Source organism: Dryobates pubescens, chromosome 25 (assembly GCF_014839835.1).
Source record: "Dryobates pubescens isolate bDryPub1 chromosome 25, bDryPub1.pri, whole genome shotgun sequence".
Lineage (NCBI taxonomy): Eukaryota > Metazoa > Chordata > Aves > Piciformes > Picidae > Dryobates > Dryobates pubescens.
In genome coordinates, this window is record NC_071636.1 from 13,300,411 (window position 1) to 13,323,467 (window position 23,057).

The 23,057-nt window shown below is 43.2% G+C and overlaps 1 protein-coding gene across 1 annotated transcript in view; it reads right to left on the reverse strand.

The window, feature by feature from the left end:
- The window catches only part of ZDHHC8 (zinc finger DHHC-type palmitoyltransferase 8), a 112,988-nt gene that overhangs the window by 14,196 nt on the left and 75,735 nt on the right, over positions 1-23,057 (reverse strand). Inside the window, exons 2-6 of the mRNA XM_009911008.2 lie at positions 13,434-13,555; positions 9,386-9,543; positions 5,301-5,473; positions 4,932-5,034; positions 1,586-1,677 (exon numbers count right to left, since the gene is read on the reverse strand). Coding sequence (XP_009909310.2) covers positions 1,586-1,677; positions 4,932-5,034; positions 5,301-5,473; positions 9,386-9,543; positions 13,434-13,555 — 648 coding nt within the window. The remainder of the gene's footprint in view (positions 1-1,585; positions 1,678-4,931; positions 5,035-5,300; positions 5,474-9,385; positions 9,544-13,433; positions 13,556-23,057) is intronic.

Consider the following 23,057-nt stretch of genomic DNA (forward strand, 5'->3'; position numbering starts at 1 on the left):
AAGGAGAGGATGTGTTATAAAATCCAAGCAATACTTGAAGCACCAAGGGACAAGAGCACAGATCACTTGAAGAAAGCAAGAGGTTTGCCACCAATGGAAGCCACAGCCAGTTAACATGAAACAGCTTCCCTGTGGTGGAAGATGGTGACTGGGTGAATAAGACCCAGCACATGGGAAGTTAACACGGAGAAGATGCTGTGCTGTCAGCTCAAGCTTACCACACGGTGATGTGTTCTGTAGCATGTTTAGAGTGTTCAAATAAATGGAGGCAAAAGAAACAGACAGGTCTGTAGGGAGCAACAAATCTAAAGGGAAATGGCTAACTTGAGCAACTTGGTCTAGTGGAAGGTGTCCCTACCCATCACAGGGGAGGCTGGAACTAGATGATTTTTAAGGTCCCTTCCAACCCACACCATTCTATGATCACATGATTCAATGACTTTAGATATCTAATTTCTTCCTAGTGGCCTAGAATTCAGTAAATGCAGTTGGGCAGTGGCTGTAGAATGCATAAATGTCAATACTCAGCTTTCTCTGGTTTATCTAGGGAATAGGACACTCCAGTAGTGATGCCTCAGTGCCTTTCAATATACAGGACAATCTGAACAGCTCTTCACAAAGCACAAACATTCTACCTGCTGAAACTCTGAGAATAGCCATGATGATAGTACTCACACCCCTCTCTTAACAGCAGTGTCTCCCAGCTTCTAATATCTGGCTCTCTTTTAATATCTTGATCATGTTTTGCTATGTTTGAGAAACAGCTTTTCTGGTGCCTTTACCTTTAACATGTATCTTTTAGAACTTATCTGTTGCATAGTGAAGGGAGAGGGAAAAGGCAAATAATGGTGTCAGGGTCTGGAGTTCCTCAATACCCTGAAAAGGCTCAAGTAAGTCTCCTTTCAGTACAATTATTAACATGTTTGCAGGCTGGTCAGCTCAACATCCTGGATATTTATACTCCATCTGATCAACTGCGATAAAATCCCCATTTCAAAATGTGAAACAATAAATCCTTTCCCCCCAAAATAGAAAGCCATAGATAAAACCCCAAGCTCCATGATGTAGATCTCATTGAAAAATCTGGTTTATGATAATGAAAGTGCCAGTGAAATTGAAAACCACAGCAGCCTTAAATTAGATTTAAGGACAAAGGCTGACTTTCAATTCCTTCCTTTTCTCCAGCAGACTAGAGAGTATCTGGACACTGACTGTACAGTGCAGAAAGTCGTGTGGGGAATATGGCAGCATATGGAAACCTAGCTTGTTACTGAAATCCACTGGATACACAAGTTGGCAAAGACAAAGGCATCAGCTCTTGATATAATTTGACATGCTCATCTCAAATAAACATTTCTGGGATGAGGCTCATGAATTACATGAAGGCAACAACTGCTTGGACAGGTTACAGTCATGCAATAGTGAAGCAACACAGCTATCGCAGAGCTGCCTCGACAAAAGCTTTGCTTTACTCCCTGCTGTTTCATCAATGGTGTTTCACTTGTGAGGTCAGCTAAAGCACATTTTCTTCTTTCCTAACAGCTACACTACGTCACTCATTCCCAGTTGAGAGCCTATCTCTTACCTGGGAGCCAAGGGGCTGCAGAGCACATGTTCCACATTTCCACAGCATCCTCGGGTGAAAGGATTCACTCCTCCACGGAATTTGCCTGTCACCTGCAAATGTATTGAAGACAGTGCTCAAAGTTCTGGTTATAGAAAAGTCATCATCCAACCCTAAGAAATCCAAGAACAAGCACACTTTGCTCAGTCCTTCCCAAACTGGCTGTTTTTCTTTGAATGCTGCACTTCCTCTCTCCTGCTGTAACTCACCACCTCCATCACTGCTTATGGCTAGAAGACACACCAACTAAAGATCCCTGCCAGAAGAGCAGTGAGCCCAATGTGCCTAGGTTTCAAAGTGAACAGGTTCACCTTTCCATGTTGCTTCTGCATTAGATTTGTGCCTGCTGTCAGGCAGACATCCTGTTTTGGTCCTTTCATTTCCCTGTCACTTCCACTCTGCCTTGGCAAGTCCCTTCCAAACAAACACTAATGTCAATTCCACATCCGTAATGTTGAATGAGAGCAATGTTTCCCTTCTCTCAGTATCCCATCCCTAGTGGCAATCAGTCTGAACCACTGCCTTATGTGGGAGGGTGCCAGGAACTCCCATGTGATTATGATGTTTGCTTGGAAATGAGCTAGTTTAATAAAAGCCAAGCCTCATTAGGCTGGCAGGATCCATTCAAAGCTTCATAAGCATTAAAAAGGGTTTATACTCTACAGGCAGATACTTGAAAGTAACCATATGGGGATAAATACAAAGAAAGCCAGAGAGATTAATAGTGGTTGCCATTAAAAGCATCAGTGTCACTGTATGCAAAGCAATGCAGTTTCATCAACTCCTCCTTCTGATGTAGCATTACAAAGTACCAGAAACACTTTAATTACTTGCACATAAAATAACAACCATTAAATGATTATGCAATACAGTATGTTGGCTTCTTTGACATAACATAAACCTCTTTAAAAGGCCAAGAGCGAAATGCTGGAAGTTCTGAGTGTTGGAAAACTAACCTGATGACTAAAACATGGGACTGGGACAATTGGCACATCTGCGCTCAAGACTGGGTTTAAGCTGACTTGTGCCAGATGCTGGCAAAGCACTTCACATCTCTATGCCCATTTTCTCACAGTATGAAAATAAAATTTCTCAAACTCCCAGATTACATTACTAATTACATCAGTTTTGTTTCCAAAAGAGTTTGAAATCCACTGATAGAAAGCACTCAGAAGGAAGGATATTTATTTACTCTATTCAGAAACTAAAAATACCAGGCTATGAGCAGATGTTGAGTTATTCTGATTCCATAAAAGACTTCCAGAGGCATTCAGAAAGCTCACAAACATCTAAACTCAGTCATTATGCACTCCTAAATCACAGTCTGCCTACTATGAAAACCTACAAACTCTGGAATGAGTACCAAAAATAAACAGTAGAACACCAAAAATGTCTGTACCACTGGCCTATAAAATGTACTGGGAAAAGAAGGCAAGTGTGGCTGAGCATGTTGTAGCTGGAAAGCTGACAGCAGGTAACTGACAGTGTGAGAGAAGAGAATCAATACTTAGATGGCAGGAGAAAAGTGAATGCTTTAAAACAGCATCAGAGCCAGGGGCAGATCTCATATGCATCACTCCTGGTCTAGTGCTCTAATTACTTAGATATTGCTCCTTTGAAAAGGAGCTGAAGGCTAGGAACATCCATCCTCCAGTCACAGATAGGCAGTACATACAACTAAAGAGATATTAAGACCAGGTTATATTTAATGTTCAGAAAATGCAATGGGACAATGAATTAATCTGAAGTGGTATCTCAGGAAACCAAACCAAGCCAGGATGCATTTTCCAATAGTTATTTCAATCACCTAAATGGGCACAGACACAAACATAAGACACTATATTTTATGCCCTGCCTCCCCCCCCCCTGCCCCCCTCTTTTTTTTCATTTGAATTTTCCCCTCCTCCTCAGCCTAAATTTTTCATGGACAGTTTTCATCACTTCTCAAAGGTAAGTCTAAGGCAGACCAGGATTTGGGCTATGAGACTGAAATGCCCTGGGTTTCATGCAACTATGGTTAGTACCATCAAACCTAATACTTGGCCAAAATCAGTTTTAAAATCCAGAGCTGCTGGTTTCAAGTAGGACAGCAAAAAACATTTAAAGATCTAAAGCTATGGTAAGCCTGCTTTATTCAAAGGCCATGTTAGGCAACAATTCAGGATGACTTCAGATTCTTTGCTTATGTAAACCTCCCACACTATTCTGGAGAAAAGTTTTTATTGTCTCCTGTGGCATAGGAGACAATCACATCCCAGTTGACAAAGGCCTGGCCTCACAAATGTCTTCAGCTCTAACAGTCTGCAGAGCAGCCATGCAAGCTTCATAACCACAAAGCCATCAGCCTGCAGGTCAGACACAACAGCACACTGCTCAGCATGAGCTAGAGAGTGCACAGAGATGCAAGAGCAGTGAAAACTGCGGAGGTGTGAGGGGCACTTTGGAGGTGTGAAAGGGTAAAGAACTGGAATGCACACAATTCATTAGCCTTGGGAAGAAAGGTGAAAATCCTATGTGTAGATGGCTGCCACACTGAGTGACCCAGTGTGAAGCTTTCTAAGGGTGCTGCCCCCCACAAACAGGGGCATGCTGTTGAAGCCATGACTAGATCACTAGCACCCACATCATGCCAGTGACATGCACATGCATATAGGTGTGGATTGGTCACACAAGGGCTGTGGATGGCATACATTTCAGTAACTGCAGGGGAAGGAAAGTTTTACAGGCTTTTTGGCACAAGATGTCATGCTGGCACTTGGTTTGAAGAAGCAAAACAAGTCAGGTCCAATAGGCTCTCTGTGTGCGTGTGCACATATGCATGAGCAGAAGAGAGAGACAAAGAGAGTGAGACAAAGAGCTAGCTCAGTCAGACCTTATTATGTGCAGTGTGGGCTAGCTGGGGGAGTTCAAAATACCAGAAGACAGGGCAAAAGCATGATTTAATCTTTTCCTTTCTCTCCATTTCACGGTTTGTTCAGTCTGACTCATAAAGTTCGAATTTCTGGGGTTGACAGTACTCATCACACAAAACCTATTTCAAGGCCACAAGTAGATTTTTAATGGTAAATAAACCTGGGATGATCCTTTGTGGTAAGAAGGGGGAAATATTTGCTTATAGTGCATTCAAGGAAAAAAAAAAATCTGAAAATAAAAAGCTAGGGAATCTTCCCAGCTCTGCACAAAAGCTGCACTAAGGCTGTTACTGCTAAGATTTGGATCACTTTTTGCTTTACCCAAGCTGACTTGCCAGCTTTCCTTCCCAACTCAACATCCTAGCCACAAAGCCAGAGAAGAGATTGCTCCTTACCTGTTCATTCGTTGTGCGCCCTCGGGCCACTAGAACGATATGGAAGCCAGTGAGCCCAATAACTGGAATGAAGAATAAGCCAGCTACACACATGACAGCCATTCTGGACCCAGGAGTTAAAGAAACTGGGATGAGTGAAAGGAAGCAGAGGGAAACGAAAAGGAGAAAAAAGCACCGCAATTACACATCTTTTAAGTACTTCCAGGGATGATGATTCCACCACTTCCCTGGGCAGCCTGTTCCAAGGCTTGGCAACTCTTTCTCCGAAGAAATTTTCCCACTAGTTCCAGAAGGACAAATCTTCAGATTCATCCTTTCACATTTTCCTCAAGGCCACCTTGATTCTTGGAAGGCCAAAAAGAAGGATACGTAATGGTAGTGTGAGCTGCTCCCAGCTTCTCCATATGGTTTAGCACGAAGATGAGCCCAAAGGTGAACACTCCAACCATGTGCGTGCTTAAGGACAGCAAGAAGAGGAAAAAATAGCGGTAGTTCCTCCGTCCTATGCAATTGTTGACCCATGGGCAGTGATGGTCAAAATCCTTGTAAAGAAAGGGAGAGACAGGGAAAAATATCCAAATGTTGAGAACTGTGTTTTCTGAAGAGGTAAATCTGAAACAGTGTCATGCAAAATTATATCAGGCTAGTTCTGGAGCTTTATAACATGCTAGGCTCTACAAGGCTCTTAGGATCAGCTGGTTTCCATACCTATGGATGGAGAGGTACTTCAGGCTATTTATCTGCTAGCAGCAGAAGCACTAGTTTTTATCACCATTAGCATGAAGAGTCAGTTACAACGACAGAGCTATAACCTGCAAAAATTTGAAGATGCTACACTGTCCCTGGAGGTGTTCAAGAGGGAATTGGACGTGGCGCTTGGGGCCATGGTCTGTGGTGACAGGTTGGACTTGATGATCTTTGAGGTCTTTTCCAACCTTGGTGATACTGTGATACTGCTGCAGAATTCTCTGCCCCATATTGCTGTATTTATAGGTAGCTGAATGAGCCCACTTTCAACAACCACAAAAGATATTTCTTTATCAAGCAGGTCCCCAAAGAAAAGCCACAGGTGATTAAGATGCAGGGAAAGTTCTCGACTTCATTAATAGCTATGAACCCAAACCTAACTATTTGTCTCAATCAAAAGCTCAAAGACCCTCATCAAATGAGATCCCTTTTAACAGGAGATTTAAGAATGAGGGCAAGCCACAGTCACCTTTCAAGTGCCTTTCCACAGTTTTGTTAAGCAGGCAAATCCACTGTCTTCAATGGGATTATTCTTGACATGAAAAGAAGATCAGATGCAAGAAATAAATCCTTCCAACCCCTAACATTCTGTCATTTTTGATTTCTCTATTTGTTCTGTAGAACAGATCATAGAATCCTGAATGGTGAGGGTTGCAAGGGACCTCCAAAGAGTCCACCAAATGAATTGTTTATTCTTTGTTTTGTGTTAATACTATTCTTAGATGTTCCTCAATGAAGACAAAGGGGGGGGGTTATATTTGTAAGTTTTTCACAATGTATTTACCAAAAATTTACAAAATACCAGAAAATGGCTTAGAGGTTTCTGAGAGCACACTAGAAAGTGATGGGAGCAATTTAATAAACAGCATTTCAGGCTGCATGTGAAATGATGACACAGCATATCCATTATGCAGCCCAAAAGATCTATGGATTATAAATCTATTTAAGTACCCATTGCAAACACTTCAGTGACGAAAACAAATCTGACTGCTTTTGTCACAGATTCATTTTTGGGCCCCTCTAGTCATAGTAGGCTTTAGGTTTTAACTTTGATTTCTGTTGAGTGTTGTCAGCTTTTGTCATTTGTTAACTTGCATCAAATTAGCTTAGAAGTTTTAAACTTGGTGGAAGAATTCTTATTGCACATTCTAGACTGAAAGTGAGGAGATGTGAACTATGGCCCTGAAAGGGTTTCACTTGGAACAGCCAGTAGATTTGCTCCTGTGACTGCCACCAAGCTCTTCTAAAACAGACAGATGAGTGGGAAATAAGCACCAGGATAATCAAAAAAGCATGCTGTTTAAGATCACAATGTATTGATTCAAAAGTCATTAATCAGGAGGAGACTCGATAGGGTGCTTGGTTGCATGGTTTAGTTGATTAGGTGGTGTTGGATGATAGGTTGGACACGATGATCTTGAAGGTCTCTTCCAACCTGGTCTATCTGTTCTGTTCTATTCTATTCTATTCTATTCTATTCTATTCTATTCTATTCTATTCTAATGCTTTTTGCTTATGTTCCTCCACAGCAGTCATAATTTAATTCAAAAAGCAGAGTTTCTTACTTGCCCACCAGAATAGTGAGGAACATTCAACTGTTCTGACGATCACTAAAACTTCTGGAGAGCTAAGCAGAGTCACCTTGCATTCTGCTGTTTTATTTAGGATACTTCTGGATTCTCTCCCATTTTCATTGCTGCTGCAGCACTGACTCCCTTGGAGGCCTTATGACAGCATGAAATTGCAAGTATTTGTATCAGTGAGTTTTGAGCAATCTTTTTTGAGAATACTTCATTTGTTGAAAATGAATTTTCATGTTGAGCCACTGGGGAGAGCAGGAGAAATAAATTCCATGGGACAACAGAGAATTTACCAGCATCTAAACAATCCTCACAGTCTAGGATTAGCAAAAATACTTCTGTTTTTAAATTGGGAATATGCATCTCGGGTTTGCTACCAAAAATCCAACTGTATTCAAAAATTCACAGTGGTCTAAAAACCAGTATGGATATTCCCCTCTACCCAGGCACCTCAGCAGCTCCTTACTCTACATCTTCTCAGACCTCACATCCTTCTAAGGCCTTCCACAACAGGACAGCCCTGTCCTATTTATCGATGGTTACTAGGCACAACACTGCTTCTAGATGATTGTAACTTAGATATATACTGCCCTGAAGGAGAGAATGACTGACACAAGACAAACACAAGCAACCTTTCTCTCACACATAACTGTGCTGCCTTCTTTGGGACCATTCTCTTGCTTATGGCAAAGAGGATTAGGACAAAGACAGTGTATGCAGCATTCCAGCTGACTCTGGTATTTTTCCCTTTCTGGTCAGTAATTCCTTTCATTTTAATGGCACAACTGAATATATTTTAGACATATTAAAGATTTCATCTTTCTATTGGGGAAAAAAAAATAGACCTTGCAGCAGAAATGATCCTTTAGAAGTGGAATTTTTTAGCTCAGCAATAAAAAATCCCCCCTGGCAATACACTGCTGTGGATACAGCACTCTGTACTTACAAGTCTGGGAGATGTTTACAGCCCCAAAGGACATCTTACTGTTTGGGGGTTATTTTTTAGAACTCCCACATGCCTCACCAAGACCCTAGGGCTACCAAAAGCCATGGAAGTCCCATATTTCAGAGTGACCAACATTAGAATCATGCATGGGTTCATACTTTGAGTTAGAGTGTTGAAACAAACATGGGGTCCTTCTACTGAGTGGAGAATCACTTGATGAATTCTGAGTTTGACTTTCTTAAAGCTCACACACCATTCCAGCTTCTCTGCTTGTCCACTGATGTAGACACCAGCTTGTTTCAAATTAAATGATGAGCTCTAGGCTCACACACAATAAGCTACAACAGCTCACCCTGAATTTCCAGCCTTTTGAACTCTGCCTCTGCCTCAACCTTTCCGTTCATCACTTTTTCACAACACAAGTCCTTAGCTACTTCAAGGAAGACATAGCCAGCACGATACATTTTTAGTTTAATTTTCACTGGCAACAGAGGTGACATCACAATATATCAGAGGTTGGAAGGGACCTCCAGAGATCATCAGGTCCCACCCCCCTGCTAAAGCAGGATCACTTACAGTAGTCTGCACAGGAGTGCATCCAGGTGGGTTTTGAAAATCTCCAGAGAACGAGACTTCACAACCTCTCTGGGCAGCCTGTTCCAGTGCTCCGTCACCCTCACTGTAAAGAAGTTTCTCCTCACATTGAGGTGAAATCTTCTATGTTCTAGTTTGAACCTGTTGTTTCTTGCCTTACTACTGGGCACCACCAAAAAGAGCATGGCCACTTGACACCCACCCCTCAGATATTTATACATATTGATGAGATCTGCTCTCAGTCATCTCTTCTCAAGAACAAAGAGCCCCAGGGATCTCAGACTCTTCATAGGGAAGATGCTCAAGTCCCCTAATCATCAAACATTATTGCACGTGTAACTTACATCATAAGTTGGGGTTGGACTCAATGATCTTTGGAGGTCCCTTCCAACCCCTAACATCCTGTGATAACTGAGGGCTGTCTTTCAAACAATACTAATTACTAGAAATCAATCAGTAAGGCTGCAGCTGGGAACTTGCAAGAACTGCAATATCGGGGGAAGCCCCAAACTGCACGTTGCCAGTAGCCTCTGCAACCCCACCAGTGAGGCAAAGCCAGCAGATGGTGGAGTCCGCAGCAGCGTTACCTCGACACAGTTGTCACAGACGCTGCAGTGGGAGCAGCGTGGCGGGCGGTAGAAGTGGCAGGTGGCACACCATTTCATCCGTACTTGGATGCCTTTAATCTCCACGTTCTTGTAGAGCGGAGCTCGGAAGTCATCGTCCTTATCTTCATCTTCATCTGCTGCTCAATGCAAAACTAGAAGTTAGTGGAAATAACAGAGGCTAAAGATGAAAGAGCTAACCCGGGCAGTGCCCTGGGTGCAGGGGAACTGCATGTGCTCTTGGGCTTGTCAGAGAAATAACAGAGTGGTGGAAGTGATGGACTGTCAGAACAGGTTGTCTGGACTGCAGAACACTTCAGTGATCAAGGTTCATTTTAGCACCTCCCATACTCGGATGCTGTGCAGTCTTACTCATCATCAGCCCCTGGACAAACAGAGGTGTTTGAGTCTTACCTTAGCTGGCATCTACAATGCAAATGAATGAGGTGAGATGCAGACTAGAGTCAAAGAGGGGATGGAAATCAGCCAGGCGTTTGTTGTGAGTTCTGCTGTGCGTGTTTGGGATTAATTCAATGCTAGCCTACCAGTGCATAAAGTGAAATAAATTACGTTAAGAACTATTAGAAGAAGGCTGTGCTAACTCAAACCTCAGAAACCAATTCAGATGACCCTAAGTGCTGATGATATGTTCAGCACTTTAGTGCCAGCCCAGGATCATTATGAAGCCCTGCTGCTCCAGGAAGTCTGATGCCACAGTGAGATACACCATTCTGAACCAATCTGCGTGCCCATGAGAAGTCCTCGCATCAGTGCTTACTTTCTTACAGCATATCCCACACTCACCTCTGCACAGCATACCCAGAACACTCTTTAGCAGTGACACATAACTGGGAGGATCTCACCTCTCAAAAAGAAAGCATGGTCTACTGCTCTGAGCACAGGATTGAGAGTCAGGAAGTCCTGTATTCTAATTTTCTCATTCTGTGGTCCTTAGCTACTCACTTAGCTTTTCTTTGCCATTAGTAAGATGAGGATGCAATATCACAGTCACCTGATTAGGGACAACACAGAGGGCAGATGGTTTATCATCTCAGCTAAGCACTGCCCTGCTTAAGAAAAGAGGCCATTTAAAAATAAATGCACAAAATAGAAGCCTGTCAATAACAGAGCAATATATATTGTGAAGACAAGGAACAAAAGGAGAATGGCATTCATGAAAGTTCATCTTTTATTCTAGATTCCTATGATCTTTATTTGTTTCCTTCTGTCAGAGAAAATCTAAGAAGTTTACATCTCTTTAACACCTCATTAAGCATTATAGCACAGCTGGCATTGGCTGACTGGCTCTAAATTAGGGGAAATCTGATAATATTTTCCCAACAGGGCATCAATCACTGTCATTTAGTTCTATATTAAATCTTCCCTCAATGTGTTATCATGATCCAATTTCCATTGACTTCAGAGGGATTTTTCTCCTTTCACTTAGATGAGCTTGGGATCTGGCTCAGCTGCAGTATTTATCTTGCAAGAATATTCTCTGGATTAACGTCTGTGCATGGAAGCATAGTGCTGTGCTGGCACCATTCTCTACAATTTGCCTTCATAACTAGTCAGTGGGACTCTTAGTGAGAGCTAGACTCCAAATCCCTTAGGCACTTTTATAAATACAATCTGCAGGTTCTTCAGTGCTATTATAAACTAGCCCATGCTGGGCATATGGGCATAGGAAAACAAGACAACAGAACAGTCAAACCATTTAATGCTCTTGTAAAATACTGACTGTGCAGACAAAAAGTCTGCACATTGTATGTATTTACTTATGCAGAAACATACCAGTCTGGCAGAACTGACACACATTTGAAGAGCTTGTATAAAATAGATTCCTATCAAAAATATTGGAAGGCAGTTTGTAGTTGGAGCCTATTCAAGCAACAAACGTCGTCAGTCTCAACCCAGACTCTAAATCTCATTTCTCAGGGTACCTCCAACTTCAGTGATTTAATACTTGCTTTTCTTCTCATTCATTTTGGTGTTTTAATGGCAACCCACTCACACAAAGCCAATCCTGATTCATACCAGAAACATTAATAAAGCAAACAAATTTAAAAAATCACTCAAAATTGAGTAAAGGACCTGGGTTTTTGATTCAGGCCCTATTCAACAATATAAGAATGAGCTTGGTTTGCTTCCCCCTGTAGTCCAAGTTCTATCTTACAGGGATCCTGTAAGCTCCTACATGCATTTCCAGCTTTCAGTGATCCTAGCAGAAGAACACATTGGCAGAGGAATGTATCTGACTACACAGATTCTAACACTCTGACCCACTGACACAGGGTAGCCAAGTCTTATATTTGTGTAACAGATCTTGGGGGTTTTGGTAGTTCCTCACAGGAATCATTTGATTTAATTAGAATCTCAGCTTTTGTGCTGCTTATTTGTTGTTTTGGTTTGGAAATAACTTTGTAACTGTCAAAAATCCACTAAGGTGCTTGAAAATGAAGAAGATTAGGCTTAATTTCAATAACAGAAAGCAAATAGATCTATTGTATGCTCATTTTAAATCACTCCTACCATTTTTGAACCCCTTGCACTGGCAGCTCTGCGGGTGGCGTGGGGTGGTGATAGTTTTTTTCACATGCACCCTTGTAATCTGCAATAACATCTGCTCCTCTTTCCTCCCAGCACTGGTATTTATAGTCTTTTCCATCTTTTCTCTTCCATATCAGTTTGCTTCCTTCACATATCTAAACTCCTACTCCAACACTTTCTTCCAGGATGGCTTCCCTCCTTTTTCTCATCCTTTCCTCCCTCCCCTTGCTCCCAGCTTCTTCCAGACCAAGCACATGCACAGCACAGAGATGAAAGGCCTGGGCCACAAATAAAAGGAAAGAGATAGAAGAGCTGTAGGAACTCCTCCTCTTCCTGCACTGCTCTTGATTCCCTTCTGTTAAGGGACATGAGAAGGGAAAGAAGGTGATGAGAAAGTTTCATTTGATCTCCCTGTGTATTTCTCCTTTAAAAGCAAAGTCCAAAATAAAGAACTAACTTGCAAAATTAAGAGAATCTTGAACAAATGACTGAATCTTGCCTTTGCCTTAGTTTGCCTTTGCACACAATTATTTCTCTAACTGCAGTGCAGCAACACTGAACAGGGATTCAAAAGCTTCAGCTGAAAGGAATAGCAGACAGCTGCTCATTATGAGATGCTGCTACCTGGAGGAACCTGGCACTTGCTGTTCAGGGAAGCCAGCAGGACAGGTGCCTTGCCCTTGTCAGGTAGCGATTCAAAACAGATATTGAATTCAGTGAATAGAGGTGAGGAAGCACAGCTTGCAGAGAGCACAGATCTATCAGTTTAGCAGGACTGCCTAGAGCAGTCTCTGCTGCAAACTGCATGTGATTAATTATTGGAAGATGGATAAAATGAGGTGATAATTCTCTCATTAGGATGTGTTAAAAGAGATAGCTGCACTGTGGTTCCCACTGCAAAAGCTGAGCGATTTTTATCTTATTTAATCAGCTGTGAATCAGCACTAATTTAAGCAGGCATAGCTTTCTAAATGTAGACATTTTTAGACACTCTATGGCAAGCCTTAATCATTATCTTTTTAGTATTCAATGCCTTTGTATTTGTTTTAAGGCTTTTTTGGAAGGTCTGCTTTTGATGAAGCTGTTTCAGAAAGTTTAGCCTCTCCCCTGTGGTGAAGACAGTGACTTAAATCCAATGTGCCAGCATGAGACAGGGCATGGCAATTGAAATCACATCAGTCAGGAGAGCTACTCCAGGAGAACTATTGTATGCAAGCCTGTGCCCTCGACTGCCAGTTTCAGCAAGTGCAAGGACAACTGACACCTCCTAGCTCAGAAGAGAGATGGAGGGTATCCAGCATTTCACTACCATCTCACCTCTACTGCCACCTGAGTATAGTAAATAAGTAAAGAACACCCACAAGAAAGAATACCAGAAGAAAGGGATTAGCCAGCAAACAGTGTATATGGATACCTAACACCTCCTTTGGCTTGGGTTTTCAGATACCCCTCCCCCCCCGACAGTCTCATTCTCTATTACCTCTTGGAAAAACTCCAGGGTCCATGAAAGTTGCCATGCTGAAGTTTGCCAGTACAAACAAGAACACGAGCCCATTGTACACTGGGATGGCTGGGGAGATGGCTTTTGTCAACCAGGGGCACCTGTGGAGAAGAAAAGTTACAGGTAAGGGCCCTTTCAGCTGCAACATGTAGTTTCTTCCCATTCACCATCACATAGCCACGTAGCCTGTCTCATTCCCTCCCCACCAGCCATGCAGAAAGGCTGAATTTGCACTTTAACAACAGAAATTTCCATAGAGCCAGTTTGAGTGATCTAAAGTACCCTGCAGACACCCTCTGTAAAGCTGCTTTGTTCCACAGCACAGAAAGCACCAATTGTTCACAAGGCTCATAGGGCTTTGCAGCTCTATAGCCTTATCTGCAGCATGGCATTTGGCTTCTCTCTGTAAAAGTTTCATCCCATTGTTGCACTTCTGTTTATCTGCTATATAGCCTTGTTGCACTTGGTGTCCCTTTCAGTTTTCACTGCTGTAAAACCGAACAGGGATTCTTAAGCCAGGGATCTCTGCAGCAGGTACCAAGAGAAGCACACTGACTTCTCACGACGCTTCCCCGAGTGCTTTTCAACTCCAGATAACACTCAGAACCAACACTACAAAACCACTCCAGGGGGAAAGTCAGACTTCAGCAGGAGCTCTGCAGGTATGAGCAGTATGTGAGAATGTGGTATCAAAGAGAAAAGTGGATGGCATCTGCCATGTGAACACTTTCCAGAAACACTGGAAAGGCTGCAGCCCACCCAGCAAACCAACTGAGAGGAGCTGAAAATAAAGGGTAAAGGAGAAAAAGTAGGAGACTTTGGAAAGAGGATGGAGAAATGCATGCTTGTTATAGCAAGACTGCTCTAGTTGCAAAGAAGAACACTTCTCCCAGCAGAGGAGGGCAGGACCAAGGCAGAAAAGAGCCTGCTTCACAGGCCACTTTACCCAATAAAACGCAGTGTTTATTCACTCATCTGTTTTCAGCCTCTCTAAGAGTTTCTCTCTAAACACTAGACTAAATCTGCTTCACTCTTCTGTATAAAAAGGTTTGGACTGTTACAGGGCTGCTGAGGGGAAAAAAATCAGATCAATCTCATGAACCCTGAAAACATAACTAAGGGGAAAAGTGGGACAAAGAATCTCTCTGACAAAAGTAAGACCCCTGACTGAGTAGCTCCTTAGGTTGCCACCTGCCTTGACAGGCAGGACTCCTCCAAAGCTGCCAAGCAGAATGCCATTCAGCAGCAACAGCCTTGCTGCCATTAGCACAAATCAGACATCAGCACACACATTTGGGATGGGAGCCTGAATTACATCTACAGTTGAATCTGGTTGTCTGCCAGGCTGAAGCCTGTGGGGAGAAAGGAGAAAAAAACAACAAGAAGCAACCAGCATTCTCCCAAATCTAATTTGCACTGCTTTTGCTACTGATAGGCTGTTTTGAACAGCTGAGAATGGTGTTATTGACCTTGAAGGGACACTGTTAACCACGCTCTTGTGGCCAGTGTTAGAAGGACACCATGTTTTCTCCTCCCATTTCTTTGTGAGCAGGCAGGAAGAGATTGTTTTGTGCTTCCCTCCTGTTTGCAGCCAGGCTTTTAACACTTTGCTGCTGCAAACTGCTTTTATAAGGACCTTTCCCTTCAATCAGCCTGGCCTGGAGCAAGTTTCTCCTGGGACTGTTCTTAGTAGACAAAGGCCATGAAATTAACACCTGAGAAGAGAATAGGAAAGGACTGGTAGTTCAGCAGAGAAGGGTTTCATTTCTCTGGTTTTCTCTTGAATTTGAGTCTCATGCAGGTGGTCATGGATCTTGGGTTAAAGGAGCAGGTCTTGTAGAAGAGAAAGCTGGTAGAGATGAACTAGCTCAGTCAGACCCAGGTGGAGACAGTATGAGTCCATGATGTACCCCAAGACCCTTATGTTTCCCAGCAGATGGAATTTCAACATGCAGCAAGATCATTCTGACCTGCTATTATGCTCAGTTTTCTTCAAAGCAGCTGCTGACAACTGCAAATCAAGGCAAGGCAGAAGTTTCTTACTTGCCATGAAATGGAAAGTTGCAGGCCTGTCACTAAGAACAGTGTCTGCCAGATCTTTTGAAGGAAAGCAACAGAAATCCTGAAGTAAGCAGTTTAGGATGAATTCCATCCAGGCAAGGACTCTTTCCTCTACATTATAGTAAAATTAGATTTAGTAATGGGCATGACTGACTTAATTTCTTCCCATGAAAAATTTGCCTACACAGAGAAAGATTATGAAGTTACCCATTGCTTGTCAAGTGTGGAAGAGAAACTTTCTTGGCAGCAAAGTCAAGTAAGTTGGCAAATCAAGGGACAGGAAACCCTTTCTTATGGATAATTAGTAACTGAGAAGAGATGATTAATGTCTCAGATGATTAATGTAAGCATTTGTCATGGTCCCAACAAATACATCAAAATACTAGGAAAAACTTTAGCCATAAGATAAATTGAACAACTCATTTAATGGGTAAATAGTGCACCTGAAAATACTTCATGAAAGTTGAAATTAAGGGTAGAGTGAGTCATTGGACATATCAGCCAGAAGGTCTGCTCACTACCATTCTATTTTTCCTTCCTAGAATCTTTATGCAGCATCCCAGATTACGTCAAATTAGCAGGGACAAAAGGGGCCTCATTTTGAAACTAGACTGACCAATAAAACCAGATGTGGAAATCAAGTCCTGGCTCCTAACTGTAAAAAAGTCTGAAAAAGAAAATAAAATTAGTGCTAGGATTCCCCCCCAAAATGCTGCATGCTCCCTGTCCCTCTTCCCCAAAGCACACATCATTTTAGACAAAGTAACAGCAGGTTGTTTTATCACTAAGCCATCATGCCAAAATCTTAGAATCATAGAATCAACCTGGTTGGAAGAGACCTCCAAGATCATCCAGTCCAACCTATCAGCCAGCCCTATCCAATCAACCAGACCATGGCACTAAGTGCCTCATCCAGGCTTTTCTTCAAGATCTCCAGGGATGGTGACTCCACCACCTCCCTGGGCAGCACATTCCAGGGGAAAATCACTCTCTTTGTGAAGAACTTCTTCCTAATATCCAGCCTGAACCTCTCCTGGCCCTTCCCATAGTTCAGTTTATTGCAGGGCCTCCCCTAAGCTTGTTGTTACTCCGTCCCAGACAATTTCTTGCGCATCCCCAGCTTCAGCTGCCATCATCTTTGTCTCAGCCCACCTGGACAGAACATGCCACTTGGAATGGAGCTGATGGGAGCATTTGTTCAGCACACTGCCACCCATACCCTGGCATGGGAGCAGATCCCCAGCATGTCCTTCCAGGCAGTTTTGAGGAGCTTTTCGGTCATCCCAGATAGCCCACAGGTCATTTGTATTCCATGAGCTTCTGACTTCTGACTCTCTGCCTCAAGAAGAAAGCTGCAGACATGTTTGGCCACAACATGTAGTGCGTTTCTTTTTAACTTTGTGCATATCTTCCCTCCAGGAGATCTGCCTCCAGCAGCAATAATGCCAATCTACAGGACAGATGCAGCTGAACCTTTCAGGTGCTTTTTCTAACAGAAGTTGTTATGAATCCAGGTAAACAACACATGCAGTCAAAGCTTTCTTTGGTTACTCAACCCAACATTTCAGAAGGCTACCTTCTTGTGTCTTCAACTCATTTCACAGTGGAATTACACAGCATGAAGGGTTGCACAAACTTTATAGGGCCATACAAATAAAGGCAAGAACAGGGAATAGCTCCTTAATGGAGCACCACCAGCAGCTTTTTCTGAGAGAAAAATGGAACCCTGACATCTAGGAGCAACACCTCCAGTCCTACCTAACCCAGAGCTCTTCTATTACAGTTTAGTTATTGTCAATGAAAGCTGCACCCTTTGTGTGTGCTGGAGCACTTGCAGAATCATGGTCATTGCAGAGGTCAAAGACAATACCTTTAGAGCACTGAAAAATTAAGTGAACACAGCACCAGATATGCCATGATTTGCTTTTTGCATAAGCAGGTAGACACGCCTCACCTGGCACTTGTACAACTCAGAAGATTCTCTGTTCCCCACAGCCATTATTTCTCAATGCAGAGTCATAGAGGAATGGTTTGGGTTGGAAGGGACCTCCAAAGGTCATGTTCAAGTTCAAGGTAGATGAGAAAATAAATGTATGGAGGGTGCTCTGTTCCAAGTTAGTTTGGATCCCTCATTTGAACCAGGAGACCTGAGGGATAACATTGCTACTGCTGCAGGTATGCTAAGAATGGCTCAGGAGAGAAACCTTCAATGGTTTTGTTTGGTGTAGAAATTAAGAGCCAGCAGACGCCACCCTGGCATAGTAGAGATAATTATGGAGCTCTGATTCTTCTGAATGAAGCACACAATTACATACACAGCATTTCCCTCATAATTATACTTCCCTGACATAGAGTGATTCTGTTCACAACTCAAAGGAGAGTAACTCAGGGTGACAGATTTAATCTCATTTATCCTATTTGCTCTTGAAACCCTATCCTAATAAAATGGAAAGTTAAAAAGATTAACAAATAGGATCACAAGACTTGCTAGGTGTCAGATAGACTTAGGCATCATCAGCTGCCTTCCTCTGCTAAATTAGACAACAAATAATCCTTTCTGCCTTCTCTTTTTTTTTTTCTTCTTGGTGCTTTGCAGCAAGGCATGTTTGTGCCTTATAATTAAGTTCACCTATAATTATGTAATTGAATAGGATGTTTTTGTTGGATCCTGCTCTGAATTAAGATTTTCTGTTTTTCATTAAAACCTTACACAGGCTTAGAGACAGCAGACCACAGAGGATGGACCCTGTGATTTCAAGAGCTGAGTTTTACTCTTGGCTCTGACACTGGCTTGTAGAGTGATTGAAAGCTGTTTGTTTCCCCACTTCACCCACTAAGACTTTTTGTAAATGAGACACAAACTACTGACAGACCATTTTGCCCACTGCAGGACCGAGAAGAGATTACCTTTGATTCTGCAGATCTCAAAGTGTCTGTGCTAGGGCCACACTAGTGGCCGTAGTGTTGGCTTCCCTGGAGCCCAGCTCGGGGCACCCAGCACCTTCCCGTGAATTGGGCAGGTGTGAGGCATACCACTCCAGGATGCATCTGTGATTTACCTCATGAAGAAGGCAAATGGTCCATTTTACACTCAGCTTGAAGCACAACAAGCACACACACGCAGAGGCTTCCTTGGAGTGCTGGGTGCCTAAAAGTCAGAGATGAGCAGAACATGAAGCATCGCTTCACAAGACAGAGAGTGAAATCTACTTGTGAGGAGAGAAGGTGTAGGAACATCAAGAGTAGAGACAGGCAACTAAACTATGGGTTCTTTTCCCCACCTAATAAAAAGAGTCCAAGAACTGTCTATTTGGCTGCCCAGCTGCACCTAATATTTGATCTGAGATTACCACACATCACTCCCTTTGGTCTCAGACAGGTAGCTGAGAGGCAACTAGATGATTTATTCTGCACAAATCACAAGGCATAGGTTTATAACATGGAACCACAGCATCTCTTAATTTGGGTCAATTTCTTCCACCAATAGAGTGGCAGACCAGTAACATGGGATAGCTGATTCAGTGCATACAAGTAGAAGCAGTTTGGTGAAGAAGGGCCTAATTAGATAAGAGGAGTCAACAAGCAAACGTAATTTGACTAAGCACTGGTCCTAACTTCACCTAAAACTTTCAGACTGTGTCCATCAGTCTGTAGCAGCCTGTCCTCATGTGATTCTTCTCCAAGGGTTTCCAGCTAAACCCTGACAGTTAAGAACAAGCACCAAGCTGTGTATTGTAACATCCATGTGTACAATTCTGACCAAATATTTAGCATTTCTACTATTATCTTGATACCCAGCAGCCCTGGGAGCTGGACTCAGCATCCTGGGCTGCCTGAAAGCTGCCCTACCCTGAAAGACACAACAGCCTGGATGGCTCAGATGATTTATCAGAGGAGAGGCAGGCACACAGAGGTGAAAGTCCTTCCAATCTAGTACCATATCAGCTGGACCAGAAATGAAAGGGCTATCAAGGGACTGATTCTAAAGACCTGTATTATAGCAGAATTTGGAATTATATGTAAACATTGTACTTTAAAGCCCATTCCCAGTGTGTACACAGGACAGAGAAGGTGCCAGACAGCACCCTGAAGGCTGTACATGGTCCAGCCTGCACTACAGAGCAGACAAAGGCAGATCTCTTTTATTCTCTAGCAGTGGAAATCTAACACATTCCTCACATACTCCAGTCTGGGAGAGATTTTTCCATTTATATGCACTTTCCTACTCTGACATCACAGAAAAGTACCTTTCTGGAATAGTAACAGAAGGGGGGGAAAGCTCATTTTCCATTTTCTGTGGCTACCAAAGATAGCTTAGAGATTATTGTATATCTAAAATTATTTTCCAAGGTGCTAAGACATCTGTAGGTTTAACAAGGCATCACTGGAGACAGTCAGGAGAGAATGTATCCGAGTGTCAAAACCAATGTGAAACAGAATGGCAGGTCTTCTGAAAATAGCAGGAGCTTCAGGATAGCCAGGTCCTTTGCTCAGCTCTGCCACATCAGATTTTGATAAATGAGCTAATTTCTGCACCATATCTTACTCACTGGCAAGACTGCAGATAAAGTATTGTTGCCATAGCACTACATCCTCACTATGAGTACAGCAGTTGTACTGATAGAATGTGATATCAGAACAGAGAATAACAAATCTCAATGTTACTTAAAAATGGGGGAAAGGAGAAGTAAATACTGAAGAATTTACTACTGAAAATCAGGAGCAGGTGAGAACTGAGTGCCAGATGGAACAGCTCATGCTGGTGATCAGTGGAAGATACCAAAAATCTGCCCTGGGTTTCCAGGTGCAGTTATCCATCACAAGAGGCAAAAAGTCCCCAAAACTCCACCACCAAAACCCTCATGAATTTCATGAGCCCCTTCCTAATTGAAATATAACTGAACACTAGAGACAGATGTTCAAATCCATCACCTGCTCAACTCTGTTTAATTATTCACAAGAAATGTGCTGGGCTGAAATTTACTCAGGTTTAACAAGGGCTGATGGGGTTTCAGTGAATTTTCCATTACACCCTGGACTCCATCCAAAGGCTAGTGGTTCATGTCTGGCAATGTACAGATCAGAGGCGCTAAATCAATTAAAAAGTTAACTTGAGACCCAATGGTCCTTGGCAAAAAGTCTTATCTGGGCCATATACCACCCCCAAAGTAAAATACACTCTAGCCTTTTCACAAAGCTGCTTGAGTGCTCCTGGAGCATGTTCCCATCCTCCTCTTTTAAAGCCTCCAAGTATCTGAGAAAAGAAACTACTGTCATGTGAATTGATGTGGAAAAAATATAGAGAAGGAACAGGAATACCAATAACCAATCCTGAGCGACACAACCACAGGTGTAAACATATCCATCATCATCCTCAAGTTCAGGAGCCACCCAGCCATCCCAGACCTATTGCAAAGGCACAGACTGACCCTGCAGCCAGTGGGAAGCTTTTAGGAGCTACACACACAAAGTGACTACAGACAGGACTGATTGTGCTAAACTCAATGCACATGCTGTGCAGAGATGCTCTCTGCATGGTTGGTAGCTGCTGGGAGCCCAGGAACCTGGTAGAGCACCCATAAAAGTAGCAAAAACATTGGGTACTGCGTTCACATGCTCACAGCAGCAGGACCTGGGCAGGCAGGGGCTGGGCTTGTTTGCAAATAACACAGTGCTTTTGAAATTTGTGTTCTTCAGTGAATTCAGGGCTCACAGAGCCCATCAGTGCTCACTGAAAGCCCATGTAAAGGAATAAGCCATAGCAGTGTAGCAGCACTGGAGAAGCGCAGCCTTTCATGTGCACTTGTAATTGGAGGCATTCACTGCACACCCGTGCTACAGGCAGGAGTACACAGCAACATTGTATTAGGAGAAGGATAATGCTCACAACAAAGTGAGCCAGTAGGTCTTCATGGCACTTCAAGCATCTAATGGACTGCAAACAGAGTCACCCTTGGCAGCAGTAAACCCTCTGGTGCCTCATGGAAAGGAGCTGATTGCCAGTGCATGGGCAAATGAAAGTGAGTGCACAAATCCAGAGACAAACACCTTTATGGGAAACTCCTGGGTTTGCTTTCTCAGCTCTGGATTTAGCAAAGCCTAAAATGCCAAGCAAGCTGGAAGAGCCACGGACAAATGTAATCCAGGGCTTCTCAAACATGCAGCAACCTTTTATCAGTACCACACTGAGCAGCTGGAACCAAACCCCACTGTTACCAGCAGTTAATAAGAGAGCTGAGTGTATGGCTGGTCTTCAGGTCATGACAGTAAGGAGTCACTGCAAAATAACCACACCAGGAGAGACACTAGTTGTCTTGTCACACTGGAAGCTTTAAATCCATTTGGTTAGAAAAAGATGGAACTGCTGCCCAGCAACATTCCTTTGCAGTTCTGTCTGCATATGGCTAGCCACCAGCATCTCTGTACTGCAACAGCTGAATAAGTTCCAGCCTGTTCCAAAACTCACATAAGGGAACTATCAAGCCACAGAAACCTTACTAAATGGGAAATTGGAGCATTACCTCCAAAAGATGCTGGATGAAGCAGTAATTCATAACACAGCACGTAGCTGCACTGCTCTCAGTCTGTGCTTCAGTGAGCACCACTTCCAGCAACAGTCCATCTGCCCAGCACGGTGTGCAGGGAGGTTGAAAGCTACTTCCCTCTGTCTGAAAGGGATACACATGCTGCACACAATGAGTTTTTCTGAGCATTTTCAGAGATGCCATGTGGAATGCAAAAGAGTGTTTCTAATTTGTAAACATCTCAATTATTACATTAATGCTGTGTCTACTATAACAGTGCTCAAGAGACAGGCCCCCATCTTGAGTCCACCGAAGTTGCATTTCCTTGAGTAATGAAGAGCAGTTTACTTGGGTTTTATACCACTAGTGACCCTCATGATATTCCAGACCTTTCAGCAATCTGTAACCCAAGTTTTTTGTTGAACAGACAGAACTGTGTTTGCCAGATCTTGCCTCTCTGACGGAAAAAATGCATGGGGTAGCTCCTCCCTGACTGAAGGCTGTTCTCCAGCTTTCCCATCACAGTATCACACAATCACCAAGGTTGGAAGAGACCTCAAAGATCATCGAGTCCAACCTGTCACCACAGACCTCATGACTAGACCATGGCACCAAGTGCCATGTCCAACCCCCTCTTGAACACCTCCAGGGATGGTGACTCCACCACTGCCCTGGGCTGCCCATTCCAATGATGAATGACTCGCTCAGTGAAGAACTTTCTCCTCACCTAGAGCCTAAACTTCCCGTGGTGCAGCTTGAGACTGTGTCCTCTTGTTCTGGTGCTGGTTGCTAGAGAGAAGAGACCAACCCCTTCCTGGCTACACCACCTTTCAGGTAGTTGTAGAGAGCAATGAGGTCACCCCTGAGCCTCCTCTTCTCCAGGCTAAACAACCCCAGCTCTCTCAGCCTCTCCTCCTAGGGCTTGTGCTCAAGGCCTCTCACCAGCCTTGTTGCCCATATTGTCCCCACCAGCAATGCAGAAATGTGAGTGGCTCTGGGATGCTGGACAGAGTTGTTT